Source organism: Onychostruthus taczanowskii, unplaced genomic scaffold, assembly GCF_017590055.1.
Source record: "Onychostruthus taczanowskii isolate IOZ18803 unplaced genomic scaffold, ASM1759005v1 scaffold2, whole genome shotgun sequence".
In the NCBI taxonomy this organism is placed as follows: domain Eukaryota; kingdom Metazoa; phylum Chordata; class Aves; order Passeriformes; family Passeridae; genus Onychostruthus; species Onychostruthus taczanowskii.
The window spans coordinates 12498627-12526131 of record NW_024499239.1 but is presented as its reverse complement, the minus strand read 5'-3'; the positions used below and the strand labels follow the sequence as shown (position 1 = coordinate 12526131).

General features: G+C 37.2%; 1 protein-coding gene across 1 annotated transcript in view; it reads right to left on the bottom strand.

Moving 5' to 3' along the window:
- Positions 1-1438: 1438 nt before the first annotated feature.
- Positions 1439-27505, bottom strand: part of DHX15 (DEAH-box helicase 15) — a 45978-nt gene continuing 19911 nt past the window's right edge. The window contains exons 6-14 of the mRNA XM_041403169.1: positions 23618-23785; positions 19758-19844; positions 17703-17852; positions 17432-17540; positions 16096-16287; positions 12958-13080; positions 10611-10801; positions 3214-3383; positions 1439-2004 (exon numbers count right to left, since the gene is read on the bottom strand). Of these exons, the coding sequence (XP_041259103.1) occupies positions 1887-2004; positions 3214-3383; positions 10611-10801; positions 12958-13080; positions 16096-16287; positions 17432-17540; positions 17703-17852; positions 19758-19844; positions 23618-23785 (1308 nt within the window). The 3' untranslated portion in view covers positions 1439-1886. The remainder of the gene's footprint in view (positions 2005-3213; positions 3384-10610; positions 10802-12957; positions 13081-16095; positions 16288-17431; positions 17541-17702; positions 17853-19757; positions 19845-23617; positions 23786-27505) is intronic.

Genomic DNA, 27505 nt, shown 5'->3' with positions numbered 1-27505 from the left:
TTATGCAGAGTAAAGCTCTTTCCTTCCTTCCTACTGAAAATGGTTTGGTAGGGCAACAAAGTCCAGACTCCTCTAACACTCCCTCTCACTTAGCAAACCCAAGACAGACTCCCAAGTCCCACTGCATATTATAAATCCACTCAAATCTTAATCTTCTGACATTTTGATCTTCACTATTACCATTTCAAGTCCTAACAAAGTTTTCAAAACTTCTCTACTCTCCATCATATAAATGGCAATTTAAAAAAAAAATTTGAAACTGGAAGAAAATTCTCCAAGTATTCAAAGTAATTTTATAGACCACTGCTGATTTAAATAGGACAGGATACCCCAAACATCAGTGCTTAAAATTAGTCTGAGGTTAGTTATCAGCTCTGCAATGCAACCTATTTTTGCTTCAGCCTTACAGTGGCACAGCTCTCTTCCTAAGGGAACCAGTTTCAGCAAGAGCTGATCCAGCTGCTCTTTGCCAGAAGGACCAAAGCTCAGTGTATTCCAGGGGGAGGGAAAAACAGAAATTTGATCAAATACATTAAACCACAGAATGGCTTGGGTTCAACCAGACCCTAAAGATCATCTAGTTCCAACCCTCCTGCCACAGGCAAGGACACCAGGCTGCTCAAAGCCCCATTCCACCTGACCTGGAATACTCTAGGGACTGGGCACCCACAACTTCCCTGGACAATCTGTTGCAGTGCCTCGCCACCGTCACAGTGACAAATTTCTTCCTTATGTTCAATTTCAATCTAACCTCTACCAGAGTAAAACCCTTGCCCTTGTCCTGTCACTGGCTGAAGTTTTTACCACGGGCCCTGGTAAAAATCTTCTTTCTTCTAAAACCGCTGGAGGTATTTTAAGGCCACAATAAGGTCCCCTCCTTCTACTCTCCAGGCTGAACAATACTTCTCAGCCTGTCCTCCTAAAAGAGGTGATCCAGCCCTGTGATCAAATTTTACTATAAATTCCTCATGGGATTATGCTGTCAAATCATATTTCACAAAAAATCACTACAAAATTACAACAGTGCAGTGTGATTTGATCTACAGTGTCACTTACGCTATTGTTTGTGTTGATCCTAAACAGCACCTGAACACTGCCCAGCAGAGCAATTTTTACCTGGCCACACACACTTCACTTTATAGGACACGCTACTACAGTTCTGTCTGAGAAATATTTAGGGCTATGTTGGAAGAAAGCATTCTCCTAACACATCTGCATGCATTTTGAGTTTTCCTAAATAATTTTAACAAGTTTGCAAGGGATCAACATTGTATGCATCATATTATATCATCATTGTGCTGCTTAAACATCTGTACTTTTAGTATTAAAATATTAAACTACTGCCATGTCAATCAAAACAGCAGTTTAATGGGAGACTAAATGGGCTTCTCATATTACAATCAAAACAATAGAAATACTGACATACTGTGGCACAAAATTAGTATAAATAGACTTTATTGAAGTCAGTACCCTTGTACTGAAGCCGAAGATTGTGTCTACAGAAGCACAAGTTGTAACATTTCACAACTTCTAAAAGGAATGTCAACAATTACAACGATCATGCATACCATGGTCGATAATCACATTTTTAGAAGCATTTTCAACCATTTCTAAAGAAATGCTTATAACATTGTTATATATAGAACTACTTTCAATAAACTGCAAAACATTGATTAGCTTTTCCAGTATGAGCTACAGTGTCAACACAAAAGGGAGGCATAAATGTTTAATTTATGAAATCAGAATGGAATATTTACTGTAAAGAAAAATTAAAAAGCTTTCAAATAAAGGCCATTATTGAACCAAAGTGAAGAGCACAACTTGAACTTTGAATCCTTTCATCTCTTAAAGCTGTCCTCTGAATAACTTCAGTTCAAAGCATAAATTCAGTACTGTGAGTATTCCTTGGACTGAAGTTTGGCAATGATGCGATCCAACTGTCTCTTTGCTTCGCACTGTGGAAAATTGCTCATGTCATAATATTGAGGGGCAATTTTCACCAGCCTGTCAAAAAAGGAAAAGCTTGTTACTGATACTCAAACTTTAAAATGCTTTTTATTTTACAGAAATTCTACAACTGAAGGAAACAAAAGTTATCCATTATTTTCAGCTCATTCTGCAATTCTAAGACTAACTGAAATTTACACACATGCACACACATTTAAAATAGCAGTGCCATCCTGAGCAAGTGTCCAAGTTCAAAGCAAAAAGCATGCACATGAGTCTCATGAGATGCTCCTGTATGCCATGTGCCCCTCACAGATTCCTTCTGCTGCTTCATTACCTGCCATGGCAACCCACACAGCCAGAGCCTCTGCTTAATGTCAGTCTGTCAGCCACAGAAGTCTACACAAACACCCACCTGTGTCAAGAGTACAGCCTTAGCTGTTCTAAACTTAAAAGTACAACCAAGGCTGCAGGATCCTGCCTTAGGTTAGACAGTGTTTGTTGAACCAAGGTTTCTAAGCAGGGATTCAGACACATTTTCCATTAAGATACTACAGACAATATAAATATATATGTTGTGTTTTCCAACTTATGAATCTTTAAACTCTTCCTGCACAACAGTAAAATTACAGCAACTGAAGAGCTTCCCATGTCCCCAGAGCATACTACAACCTGATAATTAAAGTACAACCTTAAAGACAGACAAGATGCTTCAGATCTCTGCTTGTCTGCAGATTTTCAGGCTTCTGATTTCCTCGATATATTTAGCTGATGAATAAGTATCATAACAGGGAAGTTGTACCACTATTATCATCTCTTTTCTTAGAATTTTAAGAAAGCATGAAATGCTGTTCAGAGCCTTCAGAAAAAAGCAGACAGAAGAAGTCCTAGATCTTGAGAAGAGAAGCACTGCAACTCAGGTATGCAAGTGGGTGCTAGGACATAGCCCCAAACTTCAGAACTCCAAGCAGCTCCAGGCTTACTGAAGTAACTAGCTCCAAGTCAAGCTGTGCACTGTACAGAGTCCAGGCATCAGAGGTCTAAACACAAAACCCATGAAAAGGCACAAGTACCCACAAAGAAAACCTTTAGTCATCTACAAGATCTCAAGTCCATACCATTGCCATTCTTCAAACCATTTTTGTAAAATTAGCTTCAAGAAAAGTGAAAAGAATGACCTCAACTTAAAAAAAGGGAAAAAAAACCCCAACAAAACAAAACAAGAGCTCTACAGTAGCTCACGACTGTCGCAATACTTTGGCTTACCATTCTGGCTTGATGTCTGTACATGTCCGGATGTAATTCTTCGTTGTAAGGACAAACTCATTATACAGCACCCATTCTGGTTTGTGATCAAGAACAGTGGAGGGATGCAACTGCACCACCTGGTTATCTTTTACTGTTAAGTAATGCCCTGTTCGCTCCAAATGTGCCACCTAAATAAAGAGACATTTTTCCATTAACACAGACAATTTTTAAATGAAGCATTTTCAAGCTGATTGTTAAGTGTTTTATAGAAAACAAACTAACCCAACTTTCAAACCTCATTTAAATTTGGCACGTCACTTGACCACTTCAAGTATTCATGTTTTTTTATGACACAATCAAGATGCCAGATGTTTTTCCTAACTATCATGGTACGTGTATATTCTAATACACAATTCAAGCAACATACAAAAATAATTATCACCCAAAGGGAATAATCATTATTGGAATAGCAGCAATGCAAACACAAAGGAAGGAATATACTGGACAGGTTTGCAACATCACACAAAGTCAACTGTGGTCTACTACAGACATCTGCTTCAAGCATTTAATTTGCAGTAGCCACTGTGGGGCCAGTAAGCCACAATGTTATCCTTTTATGAGAGAGGTCTCACTACAGCATGAGCTTCAGAGCTGGAAAATGTAGGTTCAGCGACACACTTGTGCTGTGACCTTGGTGAAAATCAATTAACCTCCCTCTGACTAAGCTTCCTGCTCCATGAAAGGGAATAATGCCTGCTTTGCCAAGATGCTGTGATACCTAGCTCATTAAGATCTGGTAAAGCAGACAGTTATCCTTCAAATGATATCCTCTGTACGAACAGCTAATCTAACAGAACAAGTAACTAAAATTAACCCTTTGATACCAGCAGCTGAAAAGAACCTCCTCTCATTATATATACACACACACAGAGTAAAAAGATTAAGTAGGTTGGGCAATGGCTGAAAGACATAAAAAAGACATATTTTTAATAAGATCATTAGCTGTTTTCCTTTAAAACAGCTAGACTGTATACTTCCTTGTTTTCTTGAATTTCTAGGTATATTTAACCTTTTTTTTTTGCCTAGTCAAGAGCAAATTCCACCTATTACATTTAAAGACCCCAGGCCTTCTAAAGCAATACCTCAATTTTTAAGCCAGAGTATCTCTTCACTAAAAAATTACTTACTTTGAGTGTATGACATTAATATCCAGAACATGTTTCAGGAGTAGAACAAAGTATTTCAACAGTCTGCAAATTTTGTCACACAAGATTTGAGAGATAACAGTTTATTTCAAGTGCAGACCAGACCAGACTAGACACTCATCTGTCACAGGCCTAGCACAAACACAGCACACCTTGCTATGGGATTATGATTTTTTTTCAAAGGAAGGTTTTTTTAAAAAATAAGTTTCATTTCTCAGATCAAAAGTACACATGCATACAAAAGTATCTATTTTACCTGTTCTATTTCTTCTTACAAAAGGACAGAACAATGCATTATTTAGGCTTCATTCTAGAAAAGTGTGCTGTTAAATTCAATACAATTTACCTTCAGCACCCCAGTCTCACTCATATGTATTAAAACAGTACAGTCTTATACTCTACCTTTCCCAAATATAATTTTCTTTTGCATGTAAATTTGTAATGGTAGAGTTATGTTTCTTACTGATTTTGCATAATTCTGAAGCACATGCAAAGAAAAATAAATGCTACAGAAATGTATCTGTTAATTAGCTCGTAATTTCCAGGGAAGGACAAGAACTAAAAATAACCCAAATTACAAAGAAAAGGTTTCCTTATACTACTGATATCAGGGAGAAGCCACCTTTAGGTGGTTACATACTATTGTGACTGGCTTCAATCCTGAGGTAACAGTGAGCTGCAGTATTTGTCCTCTTTAGATGTTTCCATCGAGTGTGCTTGCTTGCACACACCTTAGTAGAGAATTTCAGGGTCAATAATGGCAACTCTGTGGGGAAATACACAGTGAAGCTACGGCTCCAGAGCAAGCCACAGTGATCTGCCAGCTGCTGCATTTTCCTGCTCATTCCTGGCCTGCACTATTCTAGCACAGCTGACCGACCCCATTCCTGCTTCCACTTTTTAAGTGGCCTGCCAGGTCAGTGAGCGAAAAGAATTTAGAATGGGCTCAGGCAGGCACCAAGGTTGACATAAGAGAGCAAACAAGGACAAATGTGAGGCAGTTTACATCGCTCCTCTGAAACCCTGGCTTGCAAGCAATACCGGTGCCTGTAAATACAGGGGCGGTTGGACCAGGGCCCTTTCACCTCAACCATTCTGTGATGTTTTTCAGAGTATAAAGAGCATGAGCTTCCACAGAAACCACAGGATCATACAGATTATGTCCAGGAAATAGGTTCATTTTTTGGTGAGTAGTGGTAGCAAGCAAGATACTACAGAACACACCTGAACCCTGAGATCAACAAAGAATTAGGCTATTTGAAGACAACGCTAAAAGAACAGGCAAGTGCCAAGCCAGCCCATGTATCTCTGCAACAATTACTGTGCAGCCCCAGAAAGCCCACATGGCTGATGATTTAGAGACTATTGTAACATTTCTATGAATATGACAAATCCAAATGGAAACAGTGGCACATACCACAAGAGGAAAACGTTTCACTTCCAGCTCTCACCACAATTTTATTAAGAATTACACACCCTCCTCTGAAATTTTAAGTATGCTTGTGCTTATTTATTAGCTATCATGTCACTGAACCTAGAAGGCAAAGTCAGGGGTCTTCAATCAAACATTAACACTAAATCCAAATGCACTTGAAAGGTCAAAAGCAAGAATAGTATCACAAGATCCAGCCCTTTTAGATTTAAGGCTATACATTGCGACATGGTAGTCTTGACAGTTTACAGAAATTACTGGTCTTTGTTCTTTCTGACAAACCAATGCTAGCATGCACCAAAGGAACCTTGGCAGTTGCCTGGATTTCCAAAATTTCTGCTTGGAGCACACACAAGAGTGTTTCTGAATCCATTAAAAACTTTTACACCACTCTTCCGCATTCCTAAAGTGCAAAATGAATACTATTAAATGCATCACTGACCACCTTTGTGTTGTAAGTTTATTTTATTACCATTCTATTATTGTAGGAGCCTGATTATGTAAAGACTTCAAAATATACATAATTCCATACAAGAAATAAGCACCAAAGAATGAGTAGCATCAGGAACGAGATTTTAATTAGAAGCCAAATCATCAGACATCTAACTTCCTGTACAGTATTGGTCACTTAAGTTTATCCTCTGTAGTGACCATGATATACATGGCCTGATATATGTATGATATACATAGCCTGTGTTTGACTAAGTCACATCTCCCAGGAAAAATTCCAAGCTTGATCTGTATACCTTTCTAGCCAAGAGGGCCAATGATACCCTGGGGTGCATTAGGAAAAGCATTGCCTGCAGGATGAGGGAGGTGATCCTGCCCCTCTACTCAGCCCTAGTGAGGGACATCTGGAGACTTAAGACCCGGGCTCCCCACTATGAGGGAGACATGGAGCTCCTGGAGCAGGTCCACAGAAGGGCTATAAAGATGATGAAAGGACTGGAGCATCTCTTTCAAAAGGAAAGGCTGAGGAAGCTGGGCCTGTTCAGCCTCGAGAAGAGGGACCCCATCAGTGCCTAATCAGTATCTGAAGAGAGGGCGGCAGGAGGAAGGAGCCAGGCTGTCTTCTGTGGTGCCAAGCAACAGGACAAGAAGCGACAGACAGAAATGGACTGAAGTTCCATTTGAACATGAGGAAGAATTTCTTTACTGTGCAGTGACAGAACACTGGAAGAGACTGCCCAGAGAGTTTGTCGTTTCCCTCACAGGAGATATTCCAGAACTGTCTGAACACAATGCCGTGCCATGTTGTCTAGGATGACTCTAAGCAGGGAGGCTGGACCAGATAATCCAACTGTAGTCCCTTCCAACCTGACCCATTCTTTGATTTGAGAACAGAGGACTTGATTCCACCTTTAAATTCTGATGTAAATGTTCAACTATCACTTCTTGTTCTGTTTTCAATACTAGATTGAAAATACAATGACAAAAACCTAGGCTGCTCTTGACAACTGATAACAAAATCACCAAGAGGAAGATGACCCATCCTTAAGTAATTTGCTTGCCTTTTCCGATTTGCTTCCTTAGCTCACTTTCTGCAGTGTAACTATTTTTTGCTTAGTCTTAAACACAGTTACTTCAGGTACTATTAACACTTTAAAGGCTCTAAGCTTACTTTTGAATGGGTATCAGGGATAAGCCTGATGACCATTAAGGGGTTATCTATTCTTGTGACTTACTTTGATATTCAGGCAACACTAAGCTATGGTATTTATCCTATTTAGGTTTTTCTATAAAGTATGCTTAGTTACTTAACAGAAGTAGGAGAAATAATCTATACCTAGTTCTGGAACTTTATTACCAAATTACAAATATATTACAGTTGTACAATATGCCAATTCCTCTCCCTTTCTACGACAGACTATGTTCACAACAAAGTAAATGAGAAATCAGTATTCCCCTTTTTGCAAAGATCACCCTTGCTGTATTTTACATATCCTTTGCATATTCTGATTTGTGATACAGAAAGTTATTTTTAAAAGTTTTGCATTATAAGAACTAGAGGAAATCTGAGACATGGCACAAAAATTTTAAAAGACATTTAACCTGTCAATATCTATCTTTCCAGAAGTTTTACTGTACACAGAACTGTTGACAGTTTTAAATTATTTTACTATTCACTTTGCTTGTCTATGGCAGATTTACTGGAATTCAAATTTGCATTTAAATATGAAGGGTAAAGAGATGATTCATCACCAGCAGAAATTCCACATTTATCTGTCTCTGACACACAACTGAAGGTAGGTATATAGTACTTAGTTAGTACTGATTACATAACCAGTACTTTACAGTTGTCAGTACAAGCCTATACGGCCTGACCTAAACCACAGATCTTGATTAGTACAGAAAATTCTATAGTGAAATTTTATTACTGGTTTTAGGACAGTAGACAATTACCAATGTCTAAACAATGCAGCAAATGAGAAGTATTTCAAGACAATGGCTACCACTGCTTTTTCCACTTCACACTGCCTTTTTAAATTTAGAAAGTTTGAAGAATCAACTTCTGCCATGTGTTGTCCACACACCTCAGTACTTCACATGCAGAAGCTATCTAAAGTACATGCACACATTTCACAAGTGCCCACATTTGGAATTCCACACATGTTCTGTACTAAGAGGACAAAGGATGATGTATGCATTTCATTACTAAGGTTTTCTGAACAAGAGCCCCCAAATGCTGCAGCCTGAATTATTAGCTTGGAGAGGGTATAATGTGTATACAGACTACAACCGTAAGTAATTCAGCTGCTGGTAAATAACATCTGAGTATTTAAAATTTTTCTACTGAAGGTTTCTTAAAGCAACATGGAATCCATCATAAAAGGTTCAGAGTCAAGGTCAAATACATAGCACACTATCATGGAGGTTTAAAGAGTTGAAGAAACTCAAACTAGAATAGAATGAAACACTTTGAAGCAGAAGAGTAATGGCTGAAATGGCTTCCACTCCAAACAGTTTCAAAGGTCTGCTATACCTATATCCTGATACACCCGAAAAACTCTACTAGGTATTTTGACTGAGGGAGGCAGTAAACAACCTACTGACCATGGAAGCCCAAGGAGACTTCCGGACAGGCTTTAGTTTTCATCTGCATCAGCCTACTTACTACTCTATTCACAACAAAAATACTAAGTCAGATCTCTAACTCCTACAACACAAAAACCCACTTGCACCAACACTGGTGCAGCTCCATGGATGGGAACAGGTGTTTTCTAATAGGAGAACACCAATTACAGGGAGAGTTTTGCTCCGAGTAACATAAACTGAGAGCACACCAACTTTCAAGTGCATGGCCTCCCCAGAGGTGCAATTAAGTGAAGGAAGGCATGGGGTGTAGTGCCAAACAAAAGTGCAGCTGTGGTGCTCAGACCTGCCCGAGGCCCAAAATGGAATGCTGGGCAGAACCATTCTTTGTCTTTCAAAACATTTACAGATTGAAGATGTAGACGGGAATGTGTTCTGAAGCATTTGCCAAGGATTATGCATACAACATGTCCCAAATTCAAGGACTGAACACAGTTACAGCCTGCTTGTCTGAAAGGTTACAGCAAGTAAGGCTTTAGAACCATTTAATTATTTAAAAGCAGCCAACAGCCTTAATCTCCATTTGCATTACAGTGAAATGCAGTTCTTGACATTGATATTTCTGTATTCTGAAAACCTAGGAACATGTTTTTGCTGCAGACTGGCTGGCTGAGCCCTGGAGACAACACTGGGCAGGGGCAGTTTAAGGACATGGTGCCCAAGTCCATGCCCAGCTCAGGTGTGCAAGTGCAGTGCTTGTCAGGCCCATGGCATCTTCACCTGCACAGCACTGACCCACTGGCAAAGGTCTGTGTTTCAACACCACCAGAGTGCAGCTCAAGAGAAAAATTAGGAGATGCAATGGGCACTGGTCAGCCTCCTAAAGATAACAAGATTGTATTCTCCAGAAGTGAGGTTTTAGGCTCTAGCAGAGATGTTGCAGAGACATGTCAAATGTTTTCTTGCTATGAAAAGCATTATCACAACAGTTCAGAATTAATGAGGATGAAGATTCACAGTTTATATCTGCAAGAGCCAGCAAAGAGACTCCAGCAGTCTTAAGGATGAATGTTGAAGAGAAAAATCACAGCAGGATGGGAACTAAGGGGAAAAAATACTAAAAAACCCCAAACCAAACAAAAAATTATACAAAAACCCAAGCAGTCTGCATTCTAGCTTGGGGCATGTTTAACCTGAAATACAAAGCATGCAGGTGGTAGCAGTGGAGACTGGCTTCCATAGCATACTGGCTCAATTGGAAAATGTGTTTCAAACAGTATACATCTTGAGATTACAGAAGTGCTGCAGTATCTGACTCATGTAATTCAAAAGTAAAATATAAATATGGAAAAACATGCAAATGAAAATAACTCTTTCTGTAAGTATCACGTACTTTTCGTATTTACATACCACTATACTTCCCTTTTTGGCATCACATTACAAATAGCTTTAGAACTACATATTCTGCAGTTACTTTGAAATGTTGTATGTAGTTATTTCATGAATGCTCATACCGGAAATATTCTGATACACCAATAAAATTGCCATCAACTTTTTTTCCATTTGACTAAAGAATATGTTACTTGAGTCATCACCTAGCAACCTGACAAAGACAACCCGGTAATATAGTTAGCCACATGTAATTTAAGTAACATTTATTAAGCTTTAGTAAATTGTAACAACAAGACTAACACTATGCGCCACATAAACACTGAACTGATTTCCCTACGAGAACACACACATACCTGCATGAAATACCCAGTAACTAATGCCTTTCTTATGTTGATGTAATAGTCCCGACTGGTAAAATCTGTGCTTCTACGAGGCAAATTAAATCTATCCATGATTCGTGACAGCTGTTGGCGTACATTGTCTGCAGACATCAGGGACCTGTAGTTAATGAAGTTGTCATAACACCACTGAACCGACTCATGATCTGCAACATCAGAAAACATGAATCAAAATTAGAACAAGTAAATAAAAAGTGACTAACCGATTCATCAGTCAGATGAACCAGAAAAAGATATCCATAAACTTTTATAAATGGTAACAGCTCTTGCTTTATTCCGATGATTTCCTGCACTAGGTAACTTGCCAAAACTTTTCTATTCAAGAAGCACGTGGTGAGGACAGAAGAAAAGCAGGGGCTTTTCCCCCTCACCAATATAACACCACAAACACAATCACTGCTGTTTTATTGAAATACCATGCCACTAAATTTTGGACACTTCAAACATCCCATCCTGCAACTAGAAAAACCATCTTCCAAACTTGAAGTGTAAAACATGAGGTCAGGAACACTGCACAGCCTTTAATTGCAGCATGCAATGAACATACAAGATAACTGTACATAACTACGCTGTATTTAAGAAATGAAACCCTACTTAAATCAAGGATTCAAGTAAAAGCTAAGAGCTATATAGTCTGTTCTCAAAGTGTGACACACCTCACACCAGTTTAAGTAAATGTGACTGGTAAAATACAGCCACTGTAACAGAACTCCGTACTCCAACTGTTCCTACTGCTGGTAGCTCTGAGAAATCTGATCAAACAGCAAGCCTCAGTCATTCTGTCAGTATAAATACATGCATGTTTCACATCAAGAAACCCAGTTCTCCCTAACAATTCTCTGACTTTTCAAGTAATGCTCTTCTAATCTTTGTCAGTTTAATAATCCAACAAAGCCAGACTTAAGAATTAAAACTTAAGGTAACTCTAGGAAAGAAGAGACTCTTCTTAATTTGCACTGAAAAGAATGAAAGTTATGGCAGTCGAGGTAAGTCAAAGTTCTTTCTTGCACTTTTACCTTACAGAATATATTTTAAATGAAGTATGAATGAAGTTGTTGTACAGTTATGTTTCTACTGTACACTACCATAGCATACTACTTTTTGAGCCAACTGAACTGTGCATCATGGATAACCCATGTTTTATATTGTTCTATATACAAACAGTAGTAGCATTTTGTCTTCTGATTCCAGAAGACAATTCACAATTTCGCAAGATTATTCCTGAAATAGCTCCATCCCTCAGCAACATGAGTATTAAAGCAATGGTTTCCAGAAAAATATACAAACTGTCTGCCAGATAATCTGGATCCCATTAACAAAAAAGAGAACAGGAAAAAAAAAGCAAAGAATGTTTTTATTTACAGATGTTTAATAAAGTTTCTCAGCTACTGTTTGTATTGTAAATTGAATGTATTTATTGAGTTTTGCACTTATTTTCGACTGTCATATAATGACAGTCTTAGAAGGTTTCAATACAGAATTTCTAAATCAAACCTGTAACAGAAAGGGGCATTAAGCTGCATTTATTTTTACTCAGGGTAAAAAGACTGTTTGCTTTTTGTTTGCTAACAGGAAAGTATAACTGGAGCACCCGAGTTCACACAGCTGGCAGTTCATAGCAATCTTTTTATTTGCCACCAATGTAAGTCAGTTTAAAAAAGTGGGTCACTTTCTCATTGTTGAAGAGAACTCCTAGCTTCACCTCTTCATTCTTGTCTTCTTTAAGCTGCTAAAATATACTTCGGCTATGTTGAAGAGGATCTACATTTTTCTCTACACTCCATCCACAGAAATGACATAATTGAAACATATGTATCATACAGTTCTATGTTACTTCTTGTCGATGCATCATCCTTTCACCTCTCAATCTATTTCCAAAGCTTTATTACAAAATTCCTAACTACATTAAGAAATTAGAATTAAAAAGGTTTTTGTTCTAAGACCATATCCTTCTTCAAATTCACAGTTTTTTTTCTGCACTGCTCTTCCTGAAAAGTCACTAAGCAATTATGCCTATTTTTTATAATTAATGTTAGATAAACTTCCAATATTTCTTAATTACAAGAACACTTGCTTCCTTCTGTCCAAGGTTACCGAGCATTGATTTAAAAGCCTGGCTTATTTGCATGCTCATCAGTTTATTACAAGATTGCTTGGGTAGTTTTTTGGTTTTGTTTGACCCCCCAAAGGAAAGTAGCACTTAAATAACAAAACCCAAGCCCTTCAAGTGTCCTTGGAACCCAGATGAGGAAGTTGGCAGCACAAAGCATAAATAATTTTACTAAAACAGACACAGACTTACTTTGCTTGAAAGCATGGTAGACATTCAGCAACGTCAAATGATCTCCATCTATGTGGGCAAACCTCATCTTGGCTTCATCTGCTGCTTTCTTTGCTTCCGTGGGGCGAACAAAACACTGTGGGACTAAACAAGGTTGGTATGGGCCCAACACAAACGCCCATATCGATGAGTCACGCATTCACAGATAGAGGAACAAGGCCTAGCTAGGTCAGTTCACAGAGCATAGGGCAGGGCAGGATGGCCTCCAACTGCATCTTGGACTGTTTACTACCTTGATTTGGTACATCAACACCTAACCACATCTGTAAGACAAGAGGGTTTCAAAGCTACAGAGTACCTGATTATTTAAATAGAATTATATGTACGCATCAAAATCTCTCGTCTGAAGGCCATCAAGGTTACCTACACAGACTGGAAGGCTAAACAAATCTTAGTTCAAATCCAGTGCTGATAGCTCTACCAGGAGCTAGTACCCCATGGAATTAAACACTTCAATTGCAAATTTGCTTTTTCAGAAAGCCCCTACAGACAAAGTAAGTATTTCTGAAACTGTAGTGTACTAGCACAGTCTAAACCAACTTGAGATTTGATTATCACAAGTCTGTTACTAGACAGAACACACCAGTAAAGTCTCTTCCCACACGGTATTGCTATCAGCACTGGTATGCAGAAACATGTGAATGAAGGTATTAATAAGTCTAAAGGCTGTGATGGTAGCGGTAGTGGTGGAAGGTTAAACCGTCCTTTGGCACTACTTCAAATAAAAAATACAGATCAAAAAATACAACATGATGAGCTTTCTCTATCCTTATATTCTCTTACATACATCTGATTCATTTCATCTCCATCCAAAAATCCTATTTTACCATCTCTTTTCCAGACAAAAATTAGCAAAGACCATAAACAGTATTGCAGCCAACTTAATTCATGGTCTGTGAACATTTTAGTATGTTGTAAGATTGATCTCAATCCACAAGATCTTGAAAGTAGTTGTAAGAGATCTGCTGGAGAAGGGAGGTTGCACCAGGTCACCCACTCTGATTGCTTCCATTTTGTCCTTACCCATTTTGTGATTTACTTCATGTAGATCTACACCACAAAATAACCAGTTTGGTTTTAAGTAAGTATAATTCTTAAGAGGTTAAATTTCAATAAAATTAATTATCAAATACTAAAAATCCTTTATATTTTTCCAGCTGCTTGGGACTACATTAGTTTTCTCATTAACTGAAGCCTTGCAATCACAAGAGAACACCTCTTTGCATATGATGCATCCCTAGCAAATGAAGGCTTTTTTGTGCAGTGTTATATAGTTTTTCTTTAGTTTTAAATTTGCACAGAAGCCCCAAAGCACCAGATATCGTGAGCTGAATACCAGATGCAACTTGGGGAGGGGGAATAAATCACACCATAACAGTGAATCAAAGACCAATGCATTAAAGAAAACGGAAATGCAGGTGTGAAATAAACACCCTGTATAATGGGTCCTGCATTTGAAAAAAAGAGATAACATCAAGTATATTTAAATTTCTAACTCAAAGGCAAAATCCAGATTATTTTATCACTGCCTTAACTCAGTGTTTCAAAAAGTAATAGTACTTTCCATATCACAGCATGGTTCTTATAAAATGTAGCACAATAATTTAGTCTGATCATTTATTTAATGCTATTTTTGCTCTTTTCTGTCACCTAGTTTCCCATTCAGTCCAAACTAAATACATGGATTGCTATCAACAACCTGACAATCTTTACGTGCACTTAATGCAACAAAACATACTATTATGCTGCTGGTTTAAAGTGCTTACTTTGGGAAACAGCCTTAACAAAGACCACAACTATGGGTTTTTTAAGAGTAGTGTTTTAGTTATGACCCATACATTAACCAGCTTCAATCCATTTTTTATTTTTCCCCCAAAACTTATTTATCATTATATTAATTGTGGTTTAAAACCAAGAAGGTATCATGGCCCGGGGGAAGGTAAATTGGAAAAGGAGTAAGGCAAATTAATTGAAGGCCATGGACAAAAAAAACTAAACAGACTTGTTCTATAGTAGATACTGGGGGGAGAAGGGAGAAGAGAAGAAAAAGACAGGCACCAACCTACCACCACCGCCTACCATTTAATTAAACAAAAATATTATGATTCTGCCCTGCCCATCTGCTCTGAGTCTGAACAATCATAACTCTGAAACAAACATTTTAACTTGTTCTTAAAAACTTTCATATAAATACACTGTAAAACTAAACTGAAGCAACAGATTGTAAACTTAATCAAAACTTTTTTTGTCTATCCAACCAAGTCAAGCATGTCAGCAATACACCTGCACTGTGGAGAGCCTGGTAAATTATCACATCCTTAAGAGAGTTCGTATGAGCACCCCCATTTTCATAACAGATTAAAACCTGCTGCTTGTCCTATGACCTCTAGTTATAAAAAAACAAAGTCACTTATACACAATGGGGAACATTAAATACAAGGTTTTCTTGGTAACATTTTCCTCTCATTAAGCTCTCTCAGCAAGCAGCTCTGCGCTGACACAGAGCTATTCATGTAACAGTGGCAAAGTACAACTGTACACCTCAGTTAATTCTTATAAAGATAAGCTTCCTTCAAAGCTTTTTTCCCTTTGGAAGCACTGACTGCTCTAAAGTTTTGCCATTTTGTAACTGAAAAGTGTATCATGTACCATCTTACGATTTAATATAAATTATACTCTAATTCCTTTGGGAAGACTGCGATTCTTCAAAGTGCAGAAGAATGCACAATACAAAACAGATTTTGCTGCCTTAAAAATTAGTGGTCAAGATGATATTTCTAGGCCTGACTATGAACCTAAATGGAAATTTCTGTTCCCCTAGCCTGATTCCCCATCCCCAACAATTCAAGTATTTATACTTTTAACTGATGTTAGGAGCAAGCTCTTAGATCATTTTATGCACTAGTTTTCAACATTACTACTCACTAGCTTCAAGGTCTCCACATAAATCCATAATAACTGAACCCATATATGAAGTTTTAAAAAGCGAATCTAATTTTATTAAAAATATATTTATGTTATTTTCCTGATGTGGGAAAATTAAATTTTCCCCAAACTGAAGATCTGCAATTTGTTTAGTTTCTCTTTTCCTGCTATTACCTGACAACATGGCAGTAATAGATAGGACCTCATTAGAACAGTTGTAGTCACAGCTTGCAATAACCATTTTAGCCAGCTGTGGATCCAATGGAAATTCAGCCATCATGGATCCCAACTCAGTCAAGTCTCCATCATCATTTAAAGCAGCCAGATAATTTAAAAGCTCTAAGGCTCTCATCAGAGTTTCAGGAGCTGAAAGAAAAAAAATAATGTAAATTTGCACATTACCCAAACTGCTCTGAATCAGGAAAAACCAAGGAAGCACAGACTGTTACTAGGTTGTTTTTGGTTTTGGTTTTTTTTTTTTTTTTTTTTTTTGGTTCTCCATTCACTAGCATCCAAATGCAAAACTGTTGCCAAATCCAGCAATACACACCCAAGCTTGAATGAATGGGGGCGGCAGGGAGGGAACACTTACTCAGAAAAGCTTTAAAATTAATCACAAGCTTTTAATATTTGAAGATTACTGCTTTTCAAAATTCAGACAGCAGTGGCAGTGTGAAATATTAAATACCAGTAATATCACTCTTCCCTCCAGATACGTTTTCCCTTGTTCCACACTAAATAAATCAATAGTCCTAAAATTTCAGGCATGTGAACTCTAGATACCTACAGTCTTTCAGAAAGCCAGTAAGAATGTTCTCTTTATCGTGCATTGCTCAGTCAGTATTAACTCACCAAAAAAAAAAAAAATTAAATTAATCAAAAGCTTAGCTTTCTGCTAAGCTATCATACATATTACACAGAACAAAGAATTTAACAGTTCTGTAGAACTATTTAAAAACTTACAGAGTAGGTCAGATTTTTAATTTAGGGGAAAAAAACAACCAATTCACCTATTTATACATGATTGATTTACATTTCTGATTAGCAATATCACCCACTTTTTTCTGAAGCATATACAAACATTTAACACTCAGATACATAAAAACTACAGTTAGAACCAAACCATGCATTCAGCTTTAAAAAACGCCGGCCCATTTTATTTACAAACAGTTGTTAACTGATTGCACAATTAGAATGTGCAATCAAGGTGATAAATAAAAAACATCAAATAACAAGCTTTGTAACGCCAAGAATTTTCTCTTATTCTCTGAAGACAAGGGACTTTGACTAGCTTCCCTGGTTCCACTAAAAGCTCTTACACAGAAAGAAAAAGCTTGCTTGGATATGACACAGAGCACTGAATTTAAGGATAAACAAAAGACAATTCCTTACAGATTACAATAAAAAAAAAAAAAAACCAACCCAGAAAAAAACCAATGAGACTTTATTCCATGTTGTCATTATATAAAGTAGTCATAAGAATAAAGATTGTAAAGATGGAAAGAGATACCTGGAGGATCCATAAAATCAAAGTGCACCAAATCATCTATACCAAGCTTCTTGAGCTGTAATACTACAGATCCTAAGTTAGACCTCAAAATTTCAGGGTATGTGTTGTCCTGGGGGGATGAGGGGGAAAAAAAAAAAAAGAAAATTTGTAACACTTCTTCAGACAATTTATACTACAGAAGTATTCAATTTCTTGTTTTGTTTAATACCACAGCACTCAACAACCTGAATCAGACATTCCTGCAAACACAATATAAAAACCACAATCTTACCTGCATTTCAGTTTTGTAGGCTTTCTCTGTATAAAGCCTGAAGCACTTGCCTGGTCGAGTACGACCAGCACGGCCAGCCCGCTGCTGGGCAGACGCTTTACTGATGGCAGTCACCAGCAGAGACTCCACTCTGATACGAGGATTGTACACCTATTTCAAAGTGGAGGCAGAGCAGGAGAAGGAAAAAGAATAAACAATGTTCATGGATAGGACAACTACCCAAACTGCTTAAAATTCATTTTTAAACACAGCTTCTGCACAAGTTGTATGTATCTGAAAAAAAAACTGGCTACAAAAGACTGGAGAGCTTCAAATACAACTGCCTAGAGAACAGCATTTTTTATTCATCTGTTAACAGCAACTCCTGCCAGGTTCCCTGTTCTTAAACGTATTTTTAGATAAGATTTTCATGGGAAATGGAATGTGTCAAATTTGTTCTACAGAGTGCTAAACACTCATGGTGCTTAAAAAATCCCATAAATATGTTGTCTTGATGTAACCACTGATGTCTTAACTTTTAGCTTTCATATTTTCCAGTTTCTGTACTGCTTTAGAGTGTAACTCTGAACTTCACATAAAGTGTTAGCAAGTTCTCATCACAGTTTAGTTAGACAAAACAATCCTTTTCCAGCCTGAGAACCAAGGACACTATTTTGGACCAAAAAAATGTAAACAATGGCGAATTGAAGAAAGCAATTTGAGAGGATGGGACTTCATAACCCGAAGCTATAATCGGACAATTAACCCCAATATGTAAATGGACCAAAATCTATGAAAGTGTCAAAACTCAGACCAGACATCCACCTGGGTTAGAGCCACAACCAGGCTCCTGTACTGCCCAAGGTGTATCCTTTGAAGGCCTTTTAACAAATACCTAGTTTATTCCTTTAACACTGTCTAGCCTCTGTTCCAGGTAGCTTCTCTAGGCATCACTACAAGGTTGAACAATCATATTCAAGATCAGAAAACTCAAACATTAACGTTTCATGCAACTGTAACGATCAGGCTGACAAAAAAACCTGTACTTCAAGGGTACATGCAGACTATCACAGTACAAAATATCTGCTGGTATTTAGTGTAAAACTTCCACTGCAGCTGTATCTAAACAGCAGCCCTGCCAACTCAACAGGGCTCATGGAAAGGAATACACCAAAAACAAAGGCAGTAGTCAAACAGTAGTTTTAGCTGAAGACATTTTCAGTCCATGTTTTAAGACCTTTCTGGTATGATTCAGTATAAAATACGTACAGAAACCTTAGTTCTCATACTGGAAGAAAACCTTCTGTAGAAAGAACTATTCGTGAAAAAAGTTCTCCCTTAATGGTGATTGAAATTTGTGCATAAAAATACACTGCCTGTACTCACATTCTGCTGTATGTCTGTCTCATTTTGCAAAAGTTAAAAAGGCTGAAAATGTGTACCACTACTGTACTAAAGGAAAAGACTAAGAAACCAAGTTATAAAGTTAGTGAAAAAACCAAATTAAGCCAGTGACATTCGTGTTTTATTTTATGTAGTTACTGGGTTGACTGCAGGAAAGCTACCTCAGTTCCTCTGAACACCCTATGATGTTCCAAGAACCACAATACAAGCTTGATTACAATCTTCAGGGCTGCAACAGTACATGATAAATACTGACACGAAACATCAGGGATCATTTATTCTCATTTTAGTGCCGGAGTTTTCTACAGTGACTTACAAGAAGAGAAGGCTTCTAGAACCACTTTTATTTACTTTCATACAATTCGTTTTACTTGAGCATCCTCAAGCATAGACTAACAGTACAAAACCACCCTTCCTAAAATGTCTAGAAAAAACTATATTCCAAGTCAAACACCAAATGCTCACTTTTTTTTTTTTAATTATTATATCTAAAATTTGCGGACTAAGAGCAACCTGTAAAAATCATAAACTAAAAACAAAACAAATCCAAACTAACCAACTTCAAGATTTCAACTGTAAAAAAACCTGTCAGTGTTTGCAAAGGGAAGAGAAGCCTGAGCAAACCAGATTCCATCACCTTTCCTACTATAAAGAGAAAAAAATAGTACCTACCTTCTGTTTTGCAAAGCCAGGATCAATCACAAACACTACGCCATCTATTGTCAATGATGTCTCAGCAATGTTAGTGGACACCACAACCTGTCAAAAAAAAACAACAAAAACCCAAACAACTAAATGAAACTACTTCATCCTAAAGATGAAGGGCTCCAATTCTGTCTCTGCACAAACAACTTTCAGTAAACTTTCCATCACTTAATCAATCACTACCAGAGCTGCTCTCCAACAATTTCACAGGATGATCTGAAATCAACAAGAGCAACTTCTAGTGAAAATAAAGCGGTTTTCATCCACTGTTTTTTGCTCCCCTATGGGCCTACTAACAACATAACAAATGTTAGTTGAAAAAAAGAAGAGCAAAAATTTAACTTATGAAACCACTACTCAATTTTTCTTCTCACATCTCTCATACAAAATGACAAGTTATACTGGAACCCTTTAACAAAATGTATTAATTCTAGCTTTTTACCTTTTCCTGAAAGCCTGAACATGGTAAACTGGTTAAATTATATTAAATTGAAAGTTGCATATATTACCAGCACAGTATTTTTTTAAATCTGGTTTGAAATAAAGCCGTTACCAACACATTCCAGCTACAATTGTGAACAATATTATCTAATTTCTACTGTCTTTTTCTATCACCAGATATTCAAACACCTTTACGTATCTTTCCTGTTACACTCTTAGCCTTTCAGAAGGTTAAGTCACATGCAACAATTAAAGCAAAGGTAACTATCAGAGTTCCAAGGCTTCATTTACTACCATCTAGATTTTTATGTCCGGAGATGCAGTGAAACAAGCTATGGATACCATTAGCTCTCATCCTAACACTGACCACACTGAATCAGGTTATTACATATTATTATCTCAGAAAAGATCCAAAACCTGTTCAGCACTTCATTGAAAGTGCTTACCCTTCATTTCCTAATTTCAGAGCATTCTGTCATTACTGCTTTCATTTTATCAGTTAGAACTGCAGAGACCCCTAATATCTAGTTCAGAATTACACAGAGGCCAGTGACTGCTTATTTCCCTTCCTGCTTGCTAATCACTTTGCCAGTCAGCTACTTATCACACTCAGCTTGCCTCTTCTTAAGGTCTAAGTCTGCCCAAATGCTACAATATATTGAAAGCAGTACTTTAGGAAAAATGCTGACAATTATTTTGGAATTATGGGGTTTCACCCTAAAATGACATGCTACTTCGAATTCCTCAAACATACAGAAAATACTGTACACATTCACAGGTGACCTGCACAAATTAGTCAGGAGATAGTAAGTCCAAGTCAGTGCAAAATCTCAATACATCTTCATTAAAAATTTGTAAGGCATTAAATATACAAATTAAACTCATACTCTCACATTAGAAGTCTAGGCAATCCACATTTAGCTTGCTGCTATAGAGTGTATCTCGTTTAAGTTTTGTGTTTTTCTGTTTCTGCTAATGTACAAAATCATCCACACCCAGATTCTTCAAAAACAAAAGGGTTTTTATCCTGCTAATTTTAACAACTGATTTCTATTAGGACACTTCAATATCAGGAACTCAGTACAGTTAGTGTGCTAAGTCCACAGTGCAACAATTTGATCTGTACCTGAATCCACTTAATCTATACAGAACTTGCCTAAGGTAGAAGGAAAAAAGTTATTTACCCAGTGGATTCTGTTGCACATACAGATATCATTTGTTAATGTCACACCACTTAAAAAATGACAATGACTGTAAAAAAAGAAGCTTTAAAAAAGGCTGAAGAAATTATAATATCTTTCAAGTCTAAATCAAAGTACAAAGTTACTTGAACATCAAACATTTGAAATTAGCACTTAACCATATAAAATAATGAATTATAATTAACCTTAGCTATAGTTCTGCAGTTCTGAGATTAATTTAAAAACTTTGTTTTGAATATTAAAACAAATAGTATCTACCTCTAAAAACATATGTGTACTGCATAGTAATGCTCAAGACTGCTGAAACAGAAACTAGAACGCAGTTTGAAAAGAAGGGATAAGATGACAAGGAGCCTTTAACATAGGACAAAAGAAACTTTTTCGTTTTCCTCAATTAAAAAAAAAACAAACCGTTCTTACTAGTTAATAGTGGAGTATTTGTCTGTAATCTTAAGCCTTCTCACAACAACAGCTGCTTTCTTAGCTCACAGAGGACAAAGAAGTGCAAAGCTGTCAAGGTGCATGACTACCAGCTGTTACCATCATTACTACAGCAAAATGCACCACTATTCCAGCATCTCTCATTCCATGAGGTTAAAGCTCAGGAGATACGTGGTCAGCTACTGCAAGCACTTCACTTACACTTGTATGACCATTAGAGCCTTGAAAGGATTCAGATCACCTACGAGCTCCCTCCTCAGCAGTGCTAAAATCTAGGTTCAGCTCCCACAAAGGACTGGATGAAAACAGGTATTTTCTTAAATAGATAGGCACAGCACCACAGTTTTACTTTACATACCCTGATCACTAAGACTAACTAAAACTAAACCAACTTTTAAAAAAAATACAACACAGATGCACTTTCACTCATAGTTAGATTTGTTATGGAGATAAAAAGTAAAGCCAGAATATTTCAGCCAAAGAGGAAAAGTAACTTCATAGGTCTAAGTCTGTTGCCTACATGCTGTGCCTGCTTTTCCCAATAGCAAGTATCTTTTGGGCATAACTTCTGCAGTAAAACAGCTGCTACACCAAGAGTGTCTTCCTCTCAGAGACTGGTACTGGCTCCGTCACTTCAACATAACAAAAACTACATTCTACACTTGTTATCCTCTTATGCAGAAAACCAAAACCTGCCTATTCTGAAGGGCATAGTTTTAAACACGACTGAAAATTTAATTAAATACGTAGCTATCACTTATTACTTAAAAGCAATTTCATTCATTTAAGTCATTTTCAAATACAATTTTGTTGCAGCATTAGTTTCATGATTTGAGACTTGAATGCTTTCTGCAATCAACTCCTGCAGGAAGAGGAAGATAATTTCACTAAATTTAATAAGTGATTTATTCTTCCAGAACACTAGAAAGTTGTCACTAGTATTATACATGCATTGTACTGCACAAAAACAAAAATAATCAAGGAACAAACCTGCCTAGAGCGCACAGTATGATTCAGCTTTGACCTTCAAAATCTTAGCTTTGTGACTGCCACTCTGCAGAGCAAAAGTTTAGTCTTAGGAAGCTTTAATATGACTCTCTTCTAGAAAAACACACAGCTTCTACTATGGATTATCGGAGCACTGATATAATAATTTTATGAAGAACATTCACTGTGCCATTTCAAGTTTTTCAGTTTCTCAATCGATTTTGCCTAATAAAAGAACCTCAATTCCTCATTTATTACTACAAAAACACAAACCTTGAACTTCAGCATACTTGTTTTAACTTGCACCTTCTCATAAACCTTAAGAAACAGATAAAACCTGCCTGACAATCTACCCCTAAGAGACAGCCCAAACTGTCTCAAAAAAGAAAACAAACAAAAAAAAGGGGTAAAAAGCACATCTCACAGTAATTACTTACGGAAAAAATGCCATCCTCCACGTAAATCTATTTCATGTAAGAAACTTAAATGAATGTCATTTTGATTCAAATCAAACTATTACAACATCCTGGCCCTGTATAGACAATTGACAGAACTTCGATTTGCACTGAGAGACAAATTTCAAGTTATCTAAAAATTCTAATGTGAAATACTGCATTTTTAAGGCTTCATTAAAAAACCCCCTTGTACTTGTTGCTGTAGAAATATATTTAATGGAGCTGAAAGTCATATTTCATGGCCCATGCAAATATGAGTAGCTACCTACAGAACATAATACTAACGCAGCTTAGTATTTACCTTTCGTCCTATTGCTCCATTTTGTTTTTTTGGTGGGGGAGGTTCAAATATTCTTTGCTGCTGCTGTGGAGGAAGGGTGGAATACAGTGGAATGATTTTTATGTCACCAACTTCAGGACCTAAGTCATCAATTTCCCGTTTTATCCTCTTGCAGGCTTCATCAATCTCCTGAAAAACAAAAATACTGGTTACAAGAGAACTCCATGAAAAAGGAAGCATATTTAGAGTGCTTATGACAATGACATTAAGTATACACCCTGAAGAACAGTCACAGTAACTTCTACTTTAAAAAATAAAAAAATCAATCAAGGCGCTTACTGATCTGCAATCAAATTTCCACAATACTTCAAGATGTTTCAGCTTCTATACTCTAATGAACAGCATAATTTGCATTCAACATCCTTTTTCTTTTAGCCATGTTTCCTAATTAAATCTCTACAAATTGTACTAAAATTGAAATCTCTCACCCTGGAATATTAAACTGCACTCATGACCTTTTCAATTTTCACAATCTGAAGGAAACTGATGTGCAAGATATTTAAAATAAGCCAATTAAGCTTTAATGTCACGTATCACTAATGCAATTATATGGAAGATTTGCTTCATTGTACCTAATGAGAACAAACACCTTTACAGTACAAACATGGATACTCAAAACCAAACCTCTCAATCCTGGGTTTCAGATCTTACTTTAAAATAAACTGAAATCCCATTTAAGCTTAAGAAAAAAGTCAGTGAAATACTCTGAAGATGAAAGATGTTTTATGCTTTTTTCTACCATAGTATTTTCTAGCTCATTTTCTGCTTACCATACAAAACAGTTCACCACAGCCCAACTGTTCTAAGTTAATTTCATTTTCAAACTACTACATTCAAGCCAGCTAGGTGACCAATATTTATGACAAGATCTAAGGAAAACTGGATCACACATAAATTTAGGTTAATGAGCAACACCATTCATTATCTCTAACTTAAAAATCACAACAGAGCCTTTGCTAGTGTAACTAGGAGACACACTGACCAACTGTTGATCTTCCATCTGAACCACTGAGGGGAGAAAAAAGTCCTGACAAAAAGCAAGAGTAGGCAAAAGCAAAAAAAAATCACTACAACAGTCTCTGAGAAAAGAGGGGAGACCTCCCTTGTCACATTCACTAGCCTGAAGCTGAAGTGATACTTTAGACCCTAAAGCAAATATATGGAACTGGTCATCTAAAGGCTCTGTAAAATGACTGCTTTCAACTGTGATCTGAAAGGCAAAAGCAGTCTCCCTCTTAGAAATCATAAATTCAGGTAGATCTACACCAAATCTGGGTCATTCACTTGTTTTCAGAGACATTTAAATTCTCAGCACAAATGCACTGAGTATGCTTTAAAGAAGCACAGACAATACTTCTGTATTGATCAGTGTTTACAATTAACATAAGCATGGCAAAAGCCAATTCAGCATTGGATAAGCGTTGGCATATCCAATTCAGGATATTCAGGATATTCTATGATTCCAACTGTATGCAGAACCACACACAGATAGATGATGACCAAAACTGGTATCCCCAAGTACACAAGTAGAAGGATTACGTGCAGCAATAATAGTTTCAAAGTGTTAAGGATACCTTTGAGTGTTCAAGATTTGTTTGCATCACATGAAGAGATCTCAATCCAGAAATATAACACATATAATAGAAGGCACAATCCTATCTTTAATTCTTTAAAGATTCAGGAAGCCTAATTCAATCGTCTCACTTGATTCAAGTATGAAGGGCTTCTTAAAAACAAACAAACCATACACCTGTAAATATTTGCACACCATCTACTCCAAACAAATTCATTATAAAATCCCTTCCTGGAAGGAAGATTATTGCAACAATCTGCACAGAAGACTACACTTCTTCTCAGGCAGAACAAGAAGGTAGAGTGAACTTGGATTGTATTTGGATTATGCCTAAAAAACTCCTCAAAGCCCAGAACTACCATGCTGAGTATCTGATACAGTGGGTAAGGGGGTACAGGAAGTAGGAACAGACACAGCCTGAAAGGACCCACATAGACCTATGATGCCCAGTGCATCAGCACAAGGACCTGCTTCAGAATTAAAGAACAGAACAGGCCTAACACAAAAAGTACGAGACTTTTGGCAATGCTGAAGTTAGACTGATCCTAGTTCTTCACAAACAAGACTTCTTAGGACTAGTACTTGAGAAATACTTCTCAGTAAAATAATATTCAATGAACTTGCCCTTGGATGCACCCATGCTAAGAAAAAGGTGACTACCAAAAGGTATATAACAAGCAAGCCACAAAAAGAGGAAAGATCACACTAGCATTCGCTCATTTTTCTCAAGCTGCAAGTGTCACAACACACCTGTACTGCACAAAACCCAGTAATCAGACTTCTCCCGGACAGCCATCTTAAGAAGCTTCCAGAAACATCCTCTTGATCCCATCAAAGTAAGTTTACAATACACAGGCAATAGCTACAGTTAACCTGCAACACTGGAAACTAGAATCAAGCAGCAGTTAAGAACTTCTGAGTACTACACTCTGAACGTTAACATGGAGTCCTCAACATTCTTCCACACCATCAGCCCCTTAAGTGATCTTCCTTGGAAAAGCTTCCAAAACAAATACAATCAGTAAAGAGAATTTATTTATTTTTATAGGTACTAGTGATCAATGAGGTAATGGGGTGGTGAATATTTTTCAACCAGGAAAAACAGTCACCTCAACACCCAAGTGACAGTAAACAATTTTTATTTTGAACCTACAGCTAAGTAAAAATAGCTTAAAAAAGAAAAAAAAAAGCTGCAATCTGGAAAATAATTTCATCAAGATTATTAAAAATAGCTTAAAAAAGAAAAAAAAAAGCTGCAATCTGGAAAATAATTTAATCAAGATATTATTAAATCAAATTTAAGCTAATTGAAATGGTGTTCCTTCCAACAAATCGGTGTGATTAAGACTGATTCTAGACAAAAACCTGAGCAGGCTGCTTTGTTTTCAAATAGCTGGTGGGCAACAGGCAATCTTTACAATATCTGTCAAATTAGGTGAATTTAATTCAGGAGTTTAAGTATCAGCAAGCAATTCTAAGACCCCCAAAAAGCTTCAGGATTTTAACGTCAACTTCCATTTGTGCAAGACCTAAGTTTATATGGGAATCAATACTTAGCACTGCATTGTTTAGAAAACAAAGCAAGACCAGGGTGCACAGTTTCCCTTCAATTTATTAGTAACAGCAGTGCAGCCATCAATATTTTTACAGAACAGTAAGTTACTTTACGCCTCCTGAATCTAACAGGAATTTTACTCCATCTTGAATCACTTTTCCAAAGCAAAGGCAGGCTAATGGCTAGCCCCTAAAAAAACACTCAAAACCACCTGGATTCACCAACTTTTACTCCTCTCACTGAAGCTGTGTTTTTTCTGAGCAGCTAGAAAAGGTCCACCGGCACAGAAGCAAACTTTTGCATATGAAGCCTGTTAACAAAACAAATGAGTCCTGAACGCTCAGAATGCCAGGACTGAAACCATGAGGACCGTAAGTTTTCTCGTGGCTTAACTTCAAGAGTACCACTTAAATCTTCATCCCACCACCACCCTTGATGCATACTAGTAAATACTTCCCAGACTGAAAGCATGAACAGGACTTTGTTCATGTCCTGAACAAAGTATTACTAAGCAATATTCAGCAATGCTCACTATTTTTTTCCTAAAGAAAATACAACTTACAAAAGCCTTATTACTAAAAATCTTCCAGGTATGACTTTTAAAGACAGTCTGTGCCAGTTCCTGGTTCCTCAGGCTCTGTGTCAAAACACATAGCAAAAAGAAACTTGGAAGTAATTGAACCAACAAGCCAACACCTTATGAGCTGCCTCCAATAACACA